Consider the following 17,071-nt stretch of genomic DNA (forward strand, 5'->3'; position numbering starts at 1 on the left):
CTTCAAAGTCTGACTCATGGGAAGTGAGAATGAACTCTCTCAACACAGCCTACAATAAATGTTGCCCTTTCTAACACAAGTTTACCAAACACAAGTTGGAGTGCTTTTGGAGTATTGTTTGCAATGCTGGTTGTCACACTCTAGGAAGGATGTGTCATGCTGGAAAAGAGTGCAAAGGTGATTGACTTGATTATATTTATGTGTAATATAATCTGATCTATTGGAAAGCATGCAAAACAAAGCTTTTCACTGTACCTCGGTACACCTGACAATGTTAAACTTAAGCCAAACTGCCAGAGAAGGTGGTGGAGTCTGATACAATCACTAAACGTGTAAGAGACATTTAGATAGTCAATTAAATAGGCATGGTGTAGGAGGACGTGGACTTAGTATGGGCAAAGGGGATTAGATTCATAGAATCGTATGGCACGGAAACAGTGCCTTCGTGCCAACCAAGATTTAAGCTGGTTTAGATGGGCAGAAAATCAGCACGATGTCTGTGCTCTGTGGCTCAAATGACTCTTTGTTTATTTGTTACTATCTTCTATCTAATAAATACTGATACTCATTCTGTATTGTCAGACTCACTTAGTTGCTAGTTGCTTGGCTTGGAAAAATGAACTTTCCAACACCGGAAAGTTGTTGCTAAGTTCTAAGTTTGAGGTTGAAATTTTTATTGGATATCTAACAATACCATATCTGACCTGCAAAGACTTGATAACAACAGTAGCACAGGAGAATAATTTGGTCTAAGTAAATGTCTGCTGATTGACGTTTTGAGTGGGATGTTACTTATGTGTCACCAAACAACTGCTACTTAATGCAGGGATATGCAAAACACTATATAATATCTCCCACTGGTGATTTAAGGCAAATTGAGAAATGATATCATCGTATTTTTGACAAATTACATTAAAGTATAATCAGCATTAGGTCTGGACATGTTAGTAATTTCCAGATCCATTATCCCACTCAGCTCTAAGGAGTTGTACAAAGTGACAGCTAGTGCTGACAGTTCCTCTTGTTGACTCCGTTTAACAGAGTCATGAAGGACTCTCCTCTTTCTGACTCCACAAAATGCAAACATCCAGAGACTGTTCGGCCTTCACCAGGAGGCCTTCGGGAACCTACAATTGTACCAATGGATTTCTCTCAGAAAGCATTACTGGTGCCGTTTTATCACTTATTGGTCTAAGCTGGATTCTGTTCCCTTGATGGAACAGATTGCAATATCTGCATCTTACCAAATTGAACTCTGCCTCAGGTCAATTGTTGTTGAGATCCACATTGGTCCCTTTGTAACCACTAGCCCATGCAATTCCAGCATGCTCCTGCACAACCTGGGTTTGTTAACCTTCCTATGGACCACCTTGAGATGTTTTAGTGATGATATTGTAATAAGAGAAATAGTCATTTATGTTTTCACAATAAACATATGTTTATTATTGTGCTACTGATGGGCACTTAATGCACTGTAGCTTCATATGTCACATGTTTGCAGGGACAATTGCAGAAAATTGTCTCAAGTTTAATGGCCATTGATAATAATGTGTCCTCATGAATTGTTCACTTCTGTTATTTCAACAGGGCAATGTTGGCTTATCAGGTAGACCGGGTGATAAGGTGAGCTCAGATTTTGCTGTTCACACTCACTGAGACTCTGCTTTCCACTTTGCCGACAATATTTGGTTAGCAGCAAATAGCAAATAAAAGCAACGATTCATTTCCTATTTGAACAGGGTGAAGTTGGCCAGGAAGGCAAGCAGGGGACTCTCGGTGCTTCTGGAAACCCAGGACCTATTGGATTAAGAGGTAAAGATGTAAGTAAAAGCCAGCGGCCATATAAGAGCTATGATAATGGACTGTGTTTGTATGGAATAGATCTTTAAACAGGGCTAAAAACAAATGACTGTAAACTGCTGATCAGACAAAATCTGTGGAAAGAGAAATAGGATTAATAGTTTAGATCAAAGACCCTTTATCAACACTGGGAAAGTCAGAAAACAAGTTAGTTTTAATGAGAGTGGACAAAGAGAATGTTTTTGTTAGGGTGAAGCCAAAGTAATTGTGGTGATAAATTGTATTGTGAATCTACACAATTCATGATGCAGGAATTCACTTGCACTTCCTCTGATCGAGTAGACTGCATTCAGTAAAACACAAAGTGCGGGAGGAACTCAGGTCAGGCAGCATCTCTGGGGGAAATGGATAGTATTCACCTAGTGAATTCCTCCTTATGATCCAAATACAGATTAGATAACCACTTTACGGAGTTTGCAGTCCACAGGGATGACACAGACCTCTATGTTGCTGAATACTTTAATTCTCCATCCCGCTCCCATTTCGACCTTTCTGTCTGTGACCACTGGCACTGAGGCCTGTTGCAAATTTGAGGAACAGCACCTCATCTTTCATGCGGGAAAGTTGCAGCATGTTTGAGACTCAATGTCGATTTCTATCACTTCAGTATGTGGTGATGGTGGATGAGAATCAGTTCACTTTCAATTGTCCGTGCTTTGGTTGCAAATTTGGAAAGGTTTTTGTGGCAGTGTGCTTCCACCTCTTTCACACCCCCTCAACCCTTTGACACCCCTCCCAGAGATGCGACCAGGTTCTCTTACTCTTAACTCAACCTCATTCAGTTATTCTGTCGGTGCACTTTTTTTTCGCACTACTTCAGATTGCACTTCAGTCTTTGCACAATTCTGCTGTTTTGCATTCATCAATGTATTTCTTGTTATATTTAATACTGAACAGTATTTATTACAGTTTACTCTATGAGCTTCATGCAATCATGGAATTTCATTGACCCTGGTGTATATGACATTAATCTAATCTGATTCTAAATCTGAATAATAACCTCCACATAAGAAATAGTAATATAAACAAGCTAATGACTAAACCCCTAATCTTAATTCCAAAAACAAATTCCATCAAATTCAATTCTTTATTTTGTCTAGTTCCTACATAGATGTAAGAAATATTAATTTTTAGATGGAAGATTACCAAAAATAATCCTCACTAGGAATCAGTTGTTCACAAGAATGTAACAAAGGCCACAGCCCTCTGAACTTGTGTTAACAGCTTGGTAAAGCTATTTAATTATTTTCACTCCCTTGATGTTTCCTCAAAGATCTGCAATATTTTTTCCATTAAGGCACTTAAAAAATTTTACATTTGAAAATTAGTATTAAATCCGCTTCCACTACCGTTTCAATCGCTGCATTCTAACTTAAGAATGATTGTCTATAATTGAAAGTTGTCGTACCTAATCAAATCATTGGTCGTGCTTTGTCAATATGACGCATCTTTTAACTTTATCTATTACCATTCAAGTCTACCCATGAACCAAGTACTTTTCTTGTGGCACTGTTACCCTTTCCACCTTGTATGCAATATTGCAAGAGGACCAGTCTATATTACTAATGCATTGATAATTCATCCTTTCCAACTAATTCTCCAATATCTTCATTACAAGAATGTTCCAAATTCTTCAGAGCTCTTGATTCTCAGCATTGCAGGGAAATTTTGACTGAAGAAGAATCTCACAAACTCCTAATGTTGCATCCATCTCACCTTCCGCAGTCCTCCAAAAATACTTGTGGTCAGAGGATTGCTTTTTAAAGTTTCTTACTCTTTCCGTTACAAGGCATGTTTTTTTCTGAGTTTATAAATCACTGAGACTTAAAATGGGGACCTATGGACCCTCCTCAGGTGGATTAAAGTCTCAAGTCTCCCAAGTGCAACTTGAACCTACAAACATCTAATTCAGACACGAGAGTACCACACCTGAGATAACATTTATAGACCAGTTTATGAAGGAGGAGAACGAGCGAGGGTAAGGGCAGGACGTTTGGTAGATATTAAGCAGAGACAGCAGGCTTAGGGCACGCTAGGAAATGCAGAGGCCACATTGCTCTTCGTTACAATTAATGGGAGTTGCTGTATAGCACCAATGCCTTGAGTGATACTAAAGAATATATTTAATAGATTTGTTTTCCTGCATGCAGTATAGCCTGCTGTTTATTTTTCTTCATTAGGCTTGCTTTGTTCAGCCATCCGGTGTTATTTTCAATTTAAGAGTGAACATGGTCTTGGAATGGGCTTGGAATTAAGCCTCCTGACTGCCTCGTAGAACAAAGACCATGCATAATGAAAGGAAATGAAAATTTGGAACAACCTGTGACAAATGTTTTTGAAACATTTGACATGATGATTCCGCGATGTTACCACAGCCGGAAAGTACAGCTTAATTTTCTTGTCTTGTTTTTAACAGGGTAAGGAAGGCCAAAAAGGTGAAGCAGGCAAGGTACAGTCAATCAGCTTATGTGCTTTCCATTTCACTTCCAAGAATAATGCCATACATTAGCATATTGCTGACGATTTGATCCCATTGCAATATAATTGTTAACTCATGGACGTATTTTCTAATTAGGGTGAAATGGGTCCTCCTGGTAACGGAGGGGAGCGAGGAGTACGGGTGAGAATTAAATCACTTTTGATTTGCTGTTTTAATTGCTCTTTGTGGGAGCTGATTAAGTTCCTTTTGACTGAAGCAGTCCGTGGAATGCTAATATCACCCTCTAATTGTGAGATAATTTCATGTTAAACAACTGTGCAAGGATGAAAATACAATAGAGTGGAAAATTATATTAAATACAGACTCGGATAGCCTCTGAAGTAATTGCCTACGACATAAGAAAACTGAAATATGAACTATACGAATAGGAAGATGCCCACTCCAGTAAACCAGTTCTGCTCGTCAATGAGATGAGGGGTTATGGGGAGAAGGCAGGAAAATGGGTTAGGAGGCAGAGATCAGCCACGATTGAATGGCGGAGTGGACTCAATTGGCCGAATGGCCTAATTCTACTCCCATAACTTGTGAACTTGTGAAGATTATAGATATTCTGCATGTTACCTGCTCCTTCCAGCTGCTTTGATTTCATAATCTTTGATATTAAGGATGTATCAGGTCTAATTGTTTACTTTTTGTTTAAGCTGCAATGGATGTACAGGCCTGACGAATGCAGGCTGTTATGCTTCATGGCTCTTAGAGGAATGACTCATATTTTAATATTGCGCACAAAAAATCATATATTTAATATGTACTTGTCTTGTGAAGTAATGGAAAACAAACTTCAGAGTTCTTCAATCACCAAGCTTCTCTTGATCTTGTACTACTTCATCTGAAATTTAGAATCAAAGGGTCATACAACATGGAAATGGGCCCTTTAGTCCCCTGACTTTGCACTGACCACAAATCCCCCATTTACATAATCCTGTTTAATTATCCACATATTCCTTTCTACACAATCGTCCCCACTCCCGGATTCTACCAGCCACCCTCCAACACTTGCATCTTGAGGAAACCAGAGCATCTGGGGGGAAAACCTCACAGTGAGAAAATGCAACTCCATAAAGATCGTGCTAGAGACCAGGATTGAACCTGGGTCTCTGGAGTTATGAGGCAGCCACTCTAATTGGTGTGCTACATTTCTGCTCTGTTTCACATGAACCACTGGTGTGCTACATTTCTGCTCTGTTTCACATGAACCACTGGTCTCCGTGGTGACAATGCTCCCACATTGCAGTTAGGTTGGGTGGGTTTCAAAATTTAGACCTGGAGGTGACAAGGAATTGGAGAAAAATACCCAAATTAGGATACCACATGACTTGGAGATAACAGTTATCACATTCACCGTTTCACCATGGAGATCATGGATGTAGAGAGGTCATCAAATAGGTGTTGAAAGGCGTTGCTAGGCACTTAGCAGTAGTGTAGGAAAGAGTAGTGAAAGCTTATTTAGGAAGGAACTGCAGATGCTGGTTTAAACCGAAGATAGACACAAAAAGCTGGAGTAACTCAGCGGGTCAGACAGCATCTCTGGAGAGAAGGAATGGGTAATGTTTCGGGTCGAGACCTTTCTTCAGACTGCAAGAAGGGTCTCGACCCGAAACTTCACCAATTCCTTCTCTCCGGAGATGCTGCCTGTCCCGCTGAGTTACTCCAGCATTTCGTGTCTATCTTCGTAGTAATAGTATGCATCTCTTAGCTGACACCAGTTGTTGGGGACGGGGAGGGGCAGCAAACACCAGTGGGAGAAGATTATCAGTGCATTCAGTCCAATTTAGCTGGTCATGCGTGTTGTCATTGGCAGAAGATGGTAAGAACTAAGATATGTGGAACCAGTTAAGTAAATATGAGTGGAGGATATCACAACAATGAAAACAAAACCGCTAATTCCATATTTCATGTATTCTCTAATTATCGGAAAGGGTCCAATGGGCTTGTCTGGTCGGCCTGGAGAGAAGGGGCCTAAAGGAGATATTGGAAAGGCGGGAGAGTTGGTAAGTACCAAACCATTTTATGTCATAGTCTTGTGATTGTTGGAAAATTGACGGTGTGGCGAAGAATATCTAATTCCTGTAAAAAGTAAAGAGTGTGTTGTTTCCAACCAAAGGGTTTGAACTTAATAGTCCGAAATATATCATTACATACAGAGTTCTCGTATTTGACCTGGAAGTTCTTGAGATTCCAGGTCAGGCCTACGTTCATTAAAGGCAACCTGCCCACAGCTTCATCAAAATACTAATCCCCCACCCCCTGGACCTGTATACAAATATTATACTAAATCAATAATCTTTAATGTTTGCTCTATTAGAGTAATTATACAGAGTCACAGAAAATTTGCATCACAGGGACGGCACAGTGGCGTAGCGGTAGAGCTACTGTCTTACAGCACCAGAGACCCGAGTTCGATCCTGACTGTGGGTGCTTGTCTGTTTGGAGTTTGTATGTTCTACCCCGGGACCTGTGTGAGTTTTCTCCGAGATCTTCGGTTTCCTCTCACACTCCAAAGACGTACAGATTTGTAGGTTAACTGGCTTGGTATAAATGTAAAATTGGCCCTAATGTGTGTAGGATTGTGCAAGTGTGCGGGGATTGCTGGTTGGTGTGGACTCGGTGGTCCGAAGGGCTTGTTTCCGTGCAGTATCTCTAAAACTAAAAACTGAAACCAGAAACAGGAGGATATTTGGCACATCCCACCTTCCAGCACTACCATCACCATGTACACTATTATACTGAGAACTATATTCTGCACTCTAAGTCTTTCTCTTCGTTCTATCTGTCATACTTGAGTTTGGCTTCATTACATTTATATATAGTATCATCTGACTTGATTGGATGGCATACAAAACAAAACTTTTCACCATACCATATGTGACAATTATATATAATAAATGTAAATCTAAACATGGCCCTGCAGATCACCGCTCTCGAGCACGCCATCAAAGTGCAGTTTACATATGATTAGGATTTCTAAAGGGCTTGTCCCACTTAGGCGATTTTTTAGGCGACTGCCGGCGACTGTCATAGTCGTAGCAGGTCGCCGAAAAACTGGCGACTGGACACCCCCCTACGACAATGTCTACGACAAGTTACAACAACCTACCACCTAGTCAACATCAAGCTATGGCAAGCTACTGACAACCGGCGACCCAATCATCGCGAGTAGGACGTCCACCTACGACCGCACCTAAGACAACCTACGATGACACCTATGACGACCACAGAGGCGACAATCTGCGACAACCGAAGTCAACCTGCGTCCACCCGCGACAAGCTACGACAAACTACGACCCTGTCGGCGACAACTGAAGCCAATTCACGTCATTCTGGCCTCCGGTTTTGACGCCGGTACCTGTCACCGGTTGACGTATGTAGTCGCCAATGGAATTCACTGAAGTCAGCACCGGTGACAACCTATGTCACCTGGCAACAACCTACGACAGCACCTACGTCAGGAGACGTCAAGCTACACTCATTGGCTTTAAACCCACTGTCGCCGAAAATTTATCAACATTTTGAAAATCCAGCAGCGACCAGAAAGACTCTTTGGGTGACTGAGGAGACTACTCATGACCATACAGGCCACACCCCGGCGACCATGTAGCAACCATCTAGTCGCCTGCAGTTGCTTGTAGTCACCTAAAATATCGTCTAAGTGGGACAGGGATTTGTCTTATTGACACTTTCAGCCAGTAATTTCCAGCTCTAGCATCAACAATTTCCTCATTTCCCTCCTAATCTCTCTACTATGTTCATCTTTCGATGGCATTTTGTAACATCACGTGAAAACACATAAACACGGTTGCCCAAACATTCCTTGGAGAAGCCAAGGAGTCAGGTACACCAGCTCTTTCAAACTGCTTGCACCGACCGGATTGGGTGAATGGCCTCCTGTGTTTAGGGATTCTGCGATGAAGAGATTTGCAAATAATAGTCAGGCAAGCAATTTGACAAAATAATTCTCCCGCCTCGCTCCTTGGTAAACATTGGGAGCATATCTAATAATTTTTACATTATCATTCTGCAATTTTGTGAGCATTAACTGATGATAAATGGTGATTTTATTTTTATACAGCAAGTGATGTAATGATATTCACTCCCAGAACGTACCAATGTAGAGGATCTCATTAGCAACTAATCTTTAAACACCTCTGAGAGCAAAAGCAAAAGTGTTTTGGATTCTGATTAGTGACTCTGCTTTCCTCTTTCAGGCAGTAATTGGTCCAAAGGGATTGAAAGGCGAGAAAGTAAGTTTTTTAGAAATAATATTTTCTTCTGGAGCATACATTTGCTTGAGAGATTAAAACTAATTTAACCAGGTTTGTTAATTGTGCACTAATTGCGATTTGTGCTGTTGCAGGGGAAGCCAGGACTCCCTGGGTTACCAGTAAGTATGTGTATCAAGTGCAGTGTGTGGATCACTGATAATTGCTGGGGCTTCTCAACTGGCTGAGAGGCAATGCCAATCCCACAATTGTCTCAGTGGATGACCTACTATACTTGAGAGGGAGGATGTGTAATCAGAAACCCGCTAGACTCCTGAAGTGCAAAGTCAAAAGGAATGAGTAAGGCTGTGAGAGATCATTGAATGAGGTTTGGTCCCTCTATGGTGAACAGTCATAGCATTGGAGGCAGTCGAAAGGAGATTCACCAGGCTAATTCATGGGACAGAAGTGTTATAGCGTCATAGAGTCATACAGTGTCCCATCTACACTAGTCCCAGGCAGGAACGGGGTACTGATTGAGAATGATCAGCCATGATCACATTGAATGATGGTGCTGGCTCGAAGGGCCGAATGGCCTACTCCTGCACCTATTGTCTATTGTCTATTGTCTATTGCCTGCATTTGCCTATATACCTCTAAACCTGCCCTATCCATCTACCTCTCTAATTATTCCTTAAATGTTGAGATAGTCCCTACCTCAACCACCTCCTCTGTTGTCCAGTGTTGGCCTTTTTCTCCTCTCACATCCTAAAGATTGTGGGTTTGTAGGTTAACCAGCCTCTAAAATTGTCCCTGGTGTGTAGAAAGTGGTGCAAAGGTTGAATGACATAGAACCAATGTGAACTGGTGATCGATAATCGGCATGGAGTCGGTGGGCCAACGGACTAAAGCATGTTGTGTCTTTTGAACATTTTAAACAATCAGCAGAGACTAAGTAGTTTGGCTCTGTATTTCATGGAGTTTAGAAGAGTGAGGTATGATCGTATTAACAAATATGGGATGGTAAGGAGACTTAACAGAACAGATGTTGAGATGTTTACAGATGGGGAGAGGTGAAAACAAAGGGACATATTAACAAGAGGGACACAAGGAACAGCTAGTTTAAATAAGACACAAAGTGCTGGAGTATGTCAGCAGGTCAGGCAGCATCTCTGAAGAGCATGGATAGGCAACTCTTTGGGTCGGGACATTAGCACAATATTCATAAAACAGAGGAGTGTAGAGATTTCTTCTCTCAAAATATCTGGATGGTGGAGGCCAGAGCATGAGTAATATTTATGTTGAGATCGAAAAATATGTGAAAGATTGCGGATTTGGTAGTTAAGGGTAACTGGCACAGAAGAGGAGCTGAGGCCATCATAGTTCAGCAATAATCATATTGAATGATGGAGCAGGCTTGAGAGCCCAGTGGCGTCCTTCTACTCCTGTTTTCTTGTGTTCGTATGTCACCTATGCCCTGCACTTGCTTCCTTCCCCAAACATCCATCCTGTTGTTACTGCCAGCCTGGTTTAAATTCTGTAGATTCTATAAACTTTTGAGGAAAGTTCCAAAACCGAGTGAACTATCAAACACAGCAAACAGGAGTGACTTTATAAAGATCTTTAAAATTAGGAATGGGTTCATAAAATAAGTAGATTAGGTTATGAGAAGCGCACATACGAATCTCTAATAAATCCAGCAAGGAATTCAGGAGAGGCTTATTCCTGCAGTGTAGTTACAATGCTGAGGAACAGCACAGTTGTGTCTGAGGGGAACCTGAATTAACTCATGAGGAAAAAGAAAGAGAAGGGCATGTTAATGGGATAAGATTTAGGTTGTACGACGTACAGTGAAATTGTAGATTCTAGATTTCCGGAAGCTATCTGGTTGAGCTTATAGGACTTGATATTACAATCCCTACTATAATTGGCACCTTCTTAATCTCTTGAGTGGGGGTCGGGGTAAAGACTTCATTGGGGTCATCAGGTAGGCACCCTCCTTCCTTGGTGTGTCGTTGATAGGCCCACTACACCTCCGGAGGGTTCAACAGCGACGCCTGGCGTCCCAGGTACGCTCCTCTCCGTTTTTACCCCTCTTGCTGGTCATTTTGAAGCCCAGTTGGAGTCCTTCCTCTTCAGCCACAGCCAGTTGCTGCTTTGCTCGGCAGCCTCTGACAGCGACCTTACGGCTTGCCGGAAGGCTTGTCCTCAAACTCCCATTCCCTTCAGGAGTCTGGTTGTTGACATGGCTGCAACCAACCTCTACAGGGAGCACCTGGGCACGCCAGCCGCGTTGTTCTGCCTCAGCTGCCATGTCTGAATACTTCAGACATTTGCATTCATGCGCTTCACCAATTGCAGCCCCAAGGCCAAAGAAAATGCTGCTCTAGGGTAAACTGTAATATATAAGCTGCTCCTCTCATGTTCTAAAATGCTTCCTGCAGATGCAGTTTAATGTAGATAAGTGTGAGGTTATTCACTTTGGAAGTAAGAATAGAAAGGCAGATTATTATCTGAATGGTGTCAAGTTAGGAAGAGAGGATGTTCAACGAGATCTGGGTGTCCTAGTGCATCAGTCACTGAAAGGAAGCATGCAGGTACAGCAGGCAGTGAAGAAAGCCAATGGAATGTTGGCCTTCGTAACAAGAGGAGTTGAATATAGGAGCAAAGAGATCCTTCTACAGTTGTACCGGGCCCTGGTGAGACCGCACCTGGAGTACTGTGTGCAGTTTTGGTCTCCAAATTTGAGGAAGGATATTCTTGCTATTGAGGGCGTGCAGCGTAGGTTCACTAGGTTAATTCCCGGAATGGCGGGACTGTCGTATGTTGAAAGGCTGGAGCAATTAGGCTTGTATACACTGGAATTTAGAAGGATGAGGGGGGATCTTATTGAAACATATAAGATAATTAGGGGATTGGACACATTAGAGGCAGGAAACATGTTCCCAATGTTGGGGGAGTCCAGAACAAGGGGCCACAGTTTAAGAATAAGGGGTTGGCCATTTAGAACGGAGATGAGGAAGAACTTTTTCAGTCAGAGAGTGGTGAAGGTGTGGAATTCTCTGCCTCAGAAGGCAGTGGAGGCCAGTTCGTTGGATGCTTTCAAGAGATGGCGGTGCTGGCTCGAAGGGCTGAATGTCCTACTCCTGCACCTATTGTCTATTGTCTATTGTCTATTGTCTATTAATCTCTTGGTTTTCTCTTTTATATTTCAGATCACCTCTCTGAACAACAGTGTTATCATCAAAGGTGAAAAGGTAAAAGAAAAATAGCCTTTGAATATATCTTTGAGTTATTAACAGTAGGTTGGAGTAGCACTATTCAGTTCTGTGTACACCAAATTGTCACATCTTGCATGATAGCAAGTGGATGTTGAATTGTGCATTGATTTAGTGAGCAATCCTCCACTGTTTAGGAAAGGAGGGGAAAGAGAATGTAGGGAGCTATACCTCTCATTTCCCTTTCCCCTGACTCTCAGTCTGTAGAAGGGTCTCGACCCGAAACGTCACCTATTCCTCTCCTCCAGAGATGCTGACTGACCTGTTGAGTTACTCTATCTTTTTGTGTCTATCGTGGGGAACTTCTGTTGATGTGACAGTTTGTTGTTGCGTAAATCTGGAATCTACAATGAAGAACGTTTGGTTTTGTTTAGTTTAGAGATAAAGCACGTAAACCGGCCCCTTCGGCCCACCGAGTCTGCACTGACCAGCGATCCCTGCACATTAACACTATCCTACACACTCTAGAGAAAGTTTTACACTTATACCCAAGCCAATTAACCTACAAACCTGTACGTCTTTGGAGTGTGGGAGGAAACCGAAGATCTCGTTAAAAACCCACGCGGGCACGGGGAGAACGTACAAACTCCGTACAGACAGCACCTGTACTCGGGATCAAACCCGGGTCACTGGCACTGCAAGTGCTATAAGGCAGCAACTCTACCACTGCACATTATTGTGATCAAGACATAATTCATGACTGAGCAGAGTCAACATGGATTTGCAGAATGAAAATCATGTTTGACTAACTTATTCTGAGAGGATTTTCTTTGGAGTAATAAGAGGGAACAAGTGATAGTGACATAGTCAATAATCAATAGTCGTTTATTTGTCACATACACATAAATGTGCAGTGAAATGAAACACTACCCGCAGTTGAACAACAAGACCAATAAGAATAATCAATAAAAATGCAATAACACATACAATCACAAACTAACACCAAACAAAAAGAAACATCCATCACAGTGAGTCTCCTCCAGTCCCTCCCCACTGTGATGGAAGGCCACAATGTCTCCTCTCTTCCCCTGCCGTCCTCTCCCGCGGCCAGGCCGCTGTCGTTGCCACGTCGGGGCGGTCGGGGCTCCCGACACCGAAGCCCCCGCCGGGCGGTGAAAATCCCGCGGCCTACTCCAGGTCCGCGGCGGGCCGACCCAAGCCCCGCGATTCGGGGCGGGCGAACACGCTGTCGCTGCCTCTGCCGCTGCCTCTGCCGCTGCCATATTTGTACTTTCGGATGGCTTTATAGGAGGTGGGGGCAGAGGGATAGGGGCTGACATGGATTGAGAATTTGGAAATAAAGAGTGGGAATGAATGGATCCTTCCCAAGTTGGCAGATATTGACGAGTGGGTACCGTAGGTACTAGTGTTGAGCCCCAACCATTTATAATCTATCTCAATGACGTCTCTGAGGGTGTCCAAATGTTTCCAACTTTGTTTATGTTGTGAGACTAAATGGGAATGTGAGTAAAGAAGAAAATGCAAAGATGTTGCAAGAGAATGGAGACAACTGAGTGGGTACTGACATGGTAGATGGAGTACAATGTGGAGCAATATGACGTTATCAACTAGGATAGAAAAACAGCCAGAATGTGCAGTATATTTTACATGATGAGAATCTTGGAAATATTATTGTTCAAGAGGGCCTGTGTGTTCTTGTTAACATCACCGAATATTCACATGCGCGTGCAGCACATAATTAGGAAGGCAAGTGTTATAATAAAATAAAAACACAAAATGGTGGAAATACTCAGCGGGTCAGAAAGCAACAGTGGAAAGAGAAATGGCCGATGATTCTGGTCTGAGACCCATTGTCGAAACTGGTTTTGATTTTCATGGTACATTGGCCTTTGATGTAGGTTTATAATTAGCGTCTCCACCCCACCATATGCAGTGACAACTTTGAAGTCCAATGGATCAGACATGACATGGTTAGCTATAATGTAAGGCTACCTCTAGCAACTCTCATCAATAAACTGCAGTTCAATCACAACAGAGCATCTCAATCTTCCACAGCGAAACATTTTTCCATTTCTTATACCGGTCAATTTAAGACTAATTTAAGACACTGAGGTCCTCCTGAGTCTATTTGACCGGACTATGTCCTAGTCCCTTAAACAGAAAGCAACGTTATAGGCATTCGTTATTAATTATGACTTTTTGTAGGTCAAATAAATTTGTATTGCATTGTGTGGCAGGGCGATTGTGGAGAACCGGGTGCTGAGGGAACAAAAGGTGCCCCTGGAACTGCTGGTCCTCCTGGGCCAAGGGTGAGTAGATCTCACGTTTACTCGTGCAAAGTCAGACATTTGGAACGTGCCTAACCATATGTTCTCTGGCTCCCGATTGCTCTCAGAATTTTGTCAGTATTCTAAAAATAGTGTACCCTGTTTTAATCTGCTCAGTATTATTGATATAGTAAGTGGTATCGTAGATAGCGAAGATGATTATCAAAAATTGCAGCAGGATCTTGATCAGAGGGCAAATGGGCTGAGTGAGGAATGGTCAATGGAGTTTACAGATTAAAATTCATTCGGACAGGTACATCAATGATATCACAATCCCAGGTGCCTACTGATGCCATGAGTTCACCAGCCTTGCCTGTTAGGCTTCTTGCAGTTTTGACTATCAGACCTTCCTCACTCCCTTTCTTGCCCCTGCCTATCCCACCAACTGGATTTACTCACTTTAACTTCAATACATTTGCCCCAACTTTCTCATCTGCCACACCACTACTTTTGTCCCTCCAGATCTGTTTAAACCGCCCTAAGTAGCCATCGCGAATCCCCCCACCAAATCTCATTTTGTAAAGGGAGAACCTGCAAGTCTGCAGAGGTACAATGACATAATTCACATTTCGAGGAACAAATAAGTCACTGTGAACCTCAGTCACTGTATCTCTGAAAAATTGACAATTAAAAAAAATATTCATATTACTGGGCCAGGCAGAACAAGAATTCTCTACAGAATAATATAGTCACCTTCTTTCCCATGATTTAAACTTTAAACAATGGAATTACACTAAACTATGGTATACGTCTGGGTTATTTATAATTACCAAGAGTGGCCAGCACATTGGATGATGAGTATTACAGATTGCTCTCTAGAGACATCTGCTGGCTATAGTGTGGTACTGAAATGACGCCAGAGCCAACTGACATATAACACAGGAAACTCCACTACACTAGAGTTACTGTCCCATAAAAAAATGCAGTGAGGGCATCTTGAAAAGTTGATCAGAGAACCTTACCTAGATATCACTCCCTTCCTGTGAGAGATGAGCTTTGACTGTATCTGCATTGATTCATTTCGTAAGATCATCCTTCCTGGTATCAGTGGTCTAACATTTGTGGTGTTTTTTTCCTTTCTTTACACAGTAAATATTTTGGCGTTAAGATCATTCAGAGTTTACAACGATTAATATAGAATTATATTGAACCTACAATGTGGAAACAGACAGCTTGAATTAGTTGGTATATTCATTATCCACACAACCTCCACTCCCTTCCTCCTCCTTGTCTTCTTCATCTCAATAGACAATAGACAATAGACAATAGGTGCAGGAGGAGGCCATTCAATGTGATCATGGCTGATCATTCTCAATCAGTTCCCCGTTCCTGCCTTCTGTTCCCCGTTCCCCGTCCCCTGACTCTGCTATCCTTAAGAGCTCTATCCAGCTCTCTCTTGAATGCATTCAGAGAATTGGCCTCCACTGCCTTCTGAGGCTGAGAATTCCACAGATTTACAACTCTCTGACTGAAAAAGTTTTTCCTCATCTCAGTTCTAAATGGCCTACCCCTTATTCTTAAACTGTGGCCCCTTGTTCTGGACTCCCCCAACATTGGGAACATGTTTCCTGCCTCTAACGTGTCCAACCCCTTAATAATCTTATACGTTTCGATAAGATCTCCTCTCATCCTTCTAAATTCCAGTGTATACAAGCCTAGTAGCTCCAGTCTTTCAACATATGATAGTCCCGCCATTCCGGGAATTAACCTAGTTAATCTCCTTCATCTCATCCTGTTAATTCATTCCTTTCTTCATTATGAGGTGTAAGGGTTTTCCTTGAATGGATCTATGATCTGAGTGAAGGATCTGCTAGTACTTTGTATGGTAATGTACTATGTTTTTAACTGTTGTACATATTGTATTGTATTTCTTTTTTAGGATGCCTAACAACAACAGGCTAAGGGACTGTCAATGAAAACTAGCCTAACTCGAGTACATTTAGATCTGTTTAAATGTTAATTAATGTACATTGTCCCTTTTTCCAATAAAATATTATTAAATTAAACTGGTTCTACGTAATTTGTTTATGGAAAATAATAGCTACCTTTTGTGTTCTAGGGTCCAATGGGTCCTCCTGGGTCACACAGTAATGGAATGGTAAGTTAAAGCCATCCTTGGCTTTGTTGAGATATAGATCCTTCTGTTTTTCATCTTGGACCTTTCCAATTTAAACAAACTTTCTGAGTAGGCAGTTCGCATGCATAGTGTTTGGTCAGTTTCTAGCTGCAGGGTTGGCCATTGGGAGTGAATCTGTGATCCAGTATCTTGGTCCATCTCAGCTGGTCTGTGACTTGGGTTATTGACCATGATCTCCTGAAAATCCTTTCCTGTAAATGCTACATCTGACTGGGAATAAGAGATTGTGGAACTACAGCTTCTATCCGTGCTGTTGTTTATCCACAATCCTGGATAACACTTATGAAGCTATTCAATGGTGAACAGTAATCACTATTCATCCAATAACTTATTTGGCATGTTGGCAAATTGGCAACTATTTTGGTTGACTTCAAGTTCTTAGGGTAGTTATCTTCTCCTTGGTATTTTAAACATCACATGCCCCTATATTGTCTTTAATCGTTAGTAAGACAAACAATGTTTTTTACCATTTGTAATGGTATTTGTAATGGAAACTACAATATAGTCGTAGCCTAATGATTATGTTCTTGCCCCAAAGGACCAAGAATTTTATTTTCCCCCTTTTCTATCTTGAAGCTGAAGTCAGGACTATGAAACAATAATCATTATCAGGATGTCAAAAGTGTGACACACTTTCTCCAACACTCTCTGACATAGTAGTCCTGACTCTTGTTTCCTAATTTACTTATCTTTTATTCTAATTAATCGTATTAATTGGCTGAAGAGGAAAGACCCCATTTGGTCTCCCAAATAAGCCGGCTAGGCAGATGCAGAGGGGGGTGGTTGTGGGATGCCAGAATGCACCGCTG

At 41.9% G+C, this 17,071-nt stretch overlaps 1 protein-coding gene across 1 annotated transcript in view; it reads left to right on the forward strand.

The window, feature by feature from the left end:
- col7a1l (collagen type VII alpha 1-like) overlaps positions 1-17,071 on the forward strand; it is a 265,380-nt gene that overhangs the window by 114,878 nt on the left and 133,431 nt on the right. The window contains exons 45-54 of the mRNA XM_078419535.1: positions 1,588-1,623; positions 1,740-1,820; positions 4,277-4,309; positions 4,436-4,480; positions 6,280-6,351; positions 8,566-8,601; positions 8,715-8,741; positions 11,775-11,816; positions 14,036-14,107; positions 16,185-16,223. Of these exons, the coding sequence (XP_078275661.1) occupies positions 1,588-1,623; positions 1,740-1,820; positions 4,277-4,309; positions 4,436-4,480; positions 6,280-6,351; positions 8,566-8,601; positions 8,715-8,741; positions 11,775-11,816; positions 14,036-14,107; positions 16,185-16,223 (483 nt within the window). The remainder of the gene's footprint in view (positions 1-1,587; positions 1,624-1,739; positions 1,821-4,276; positions 4,310-4,435; positions 4,481-6,279; positions 6,352-8,565; positions 8,602-8,714; positions 8,742-11,774; positions 11,817-14,035; positions 14,108-16,184; positions 16,224-17,071) is intronic.

Source organism: Rhinoraja longicauda, chromosome 23 (assembly GCF_053455715.1).
Source record: "Rhinoraja longicauda isolate Sanriku21f chromosome 23, sRhiLon1.1, whole genome shotgun sequence".
NCBI lineage: Eukaryota > Metazoa > Chordata > Chondrichthyes > Rajiformes > Arhynchobatidae > Rhinoraja > Rhinoraja longicauda.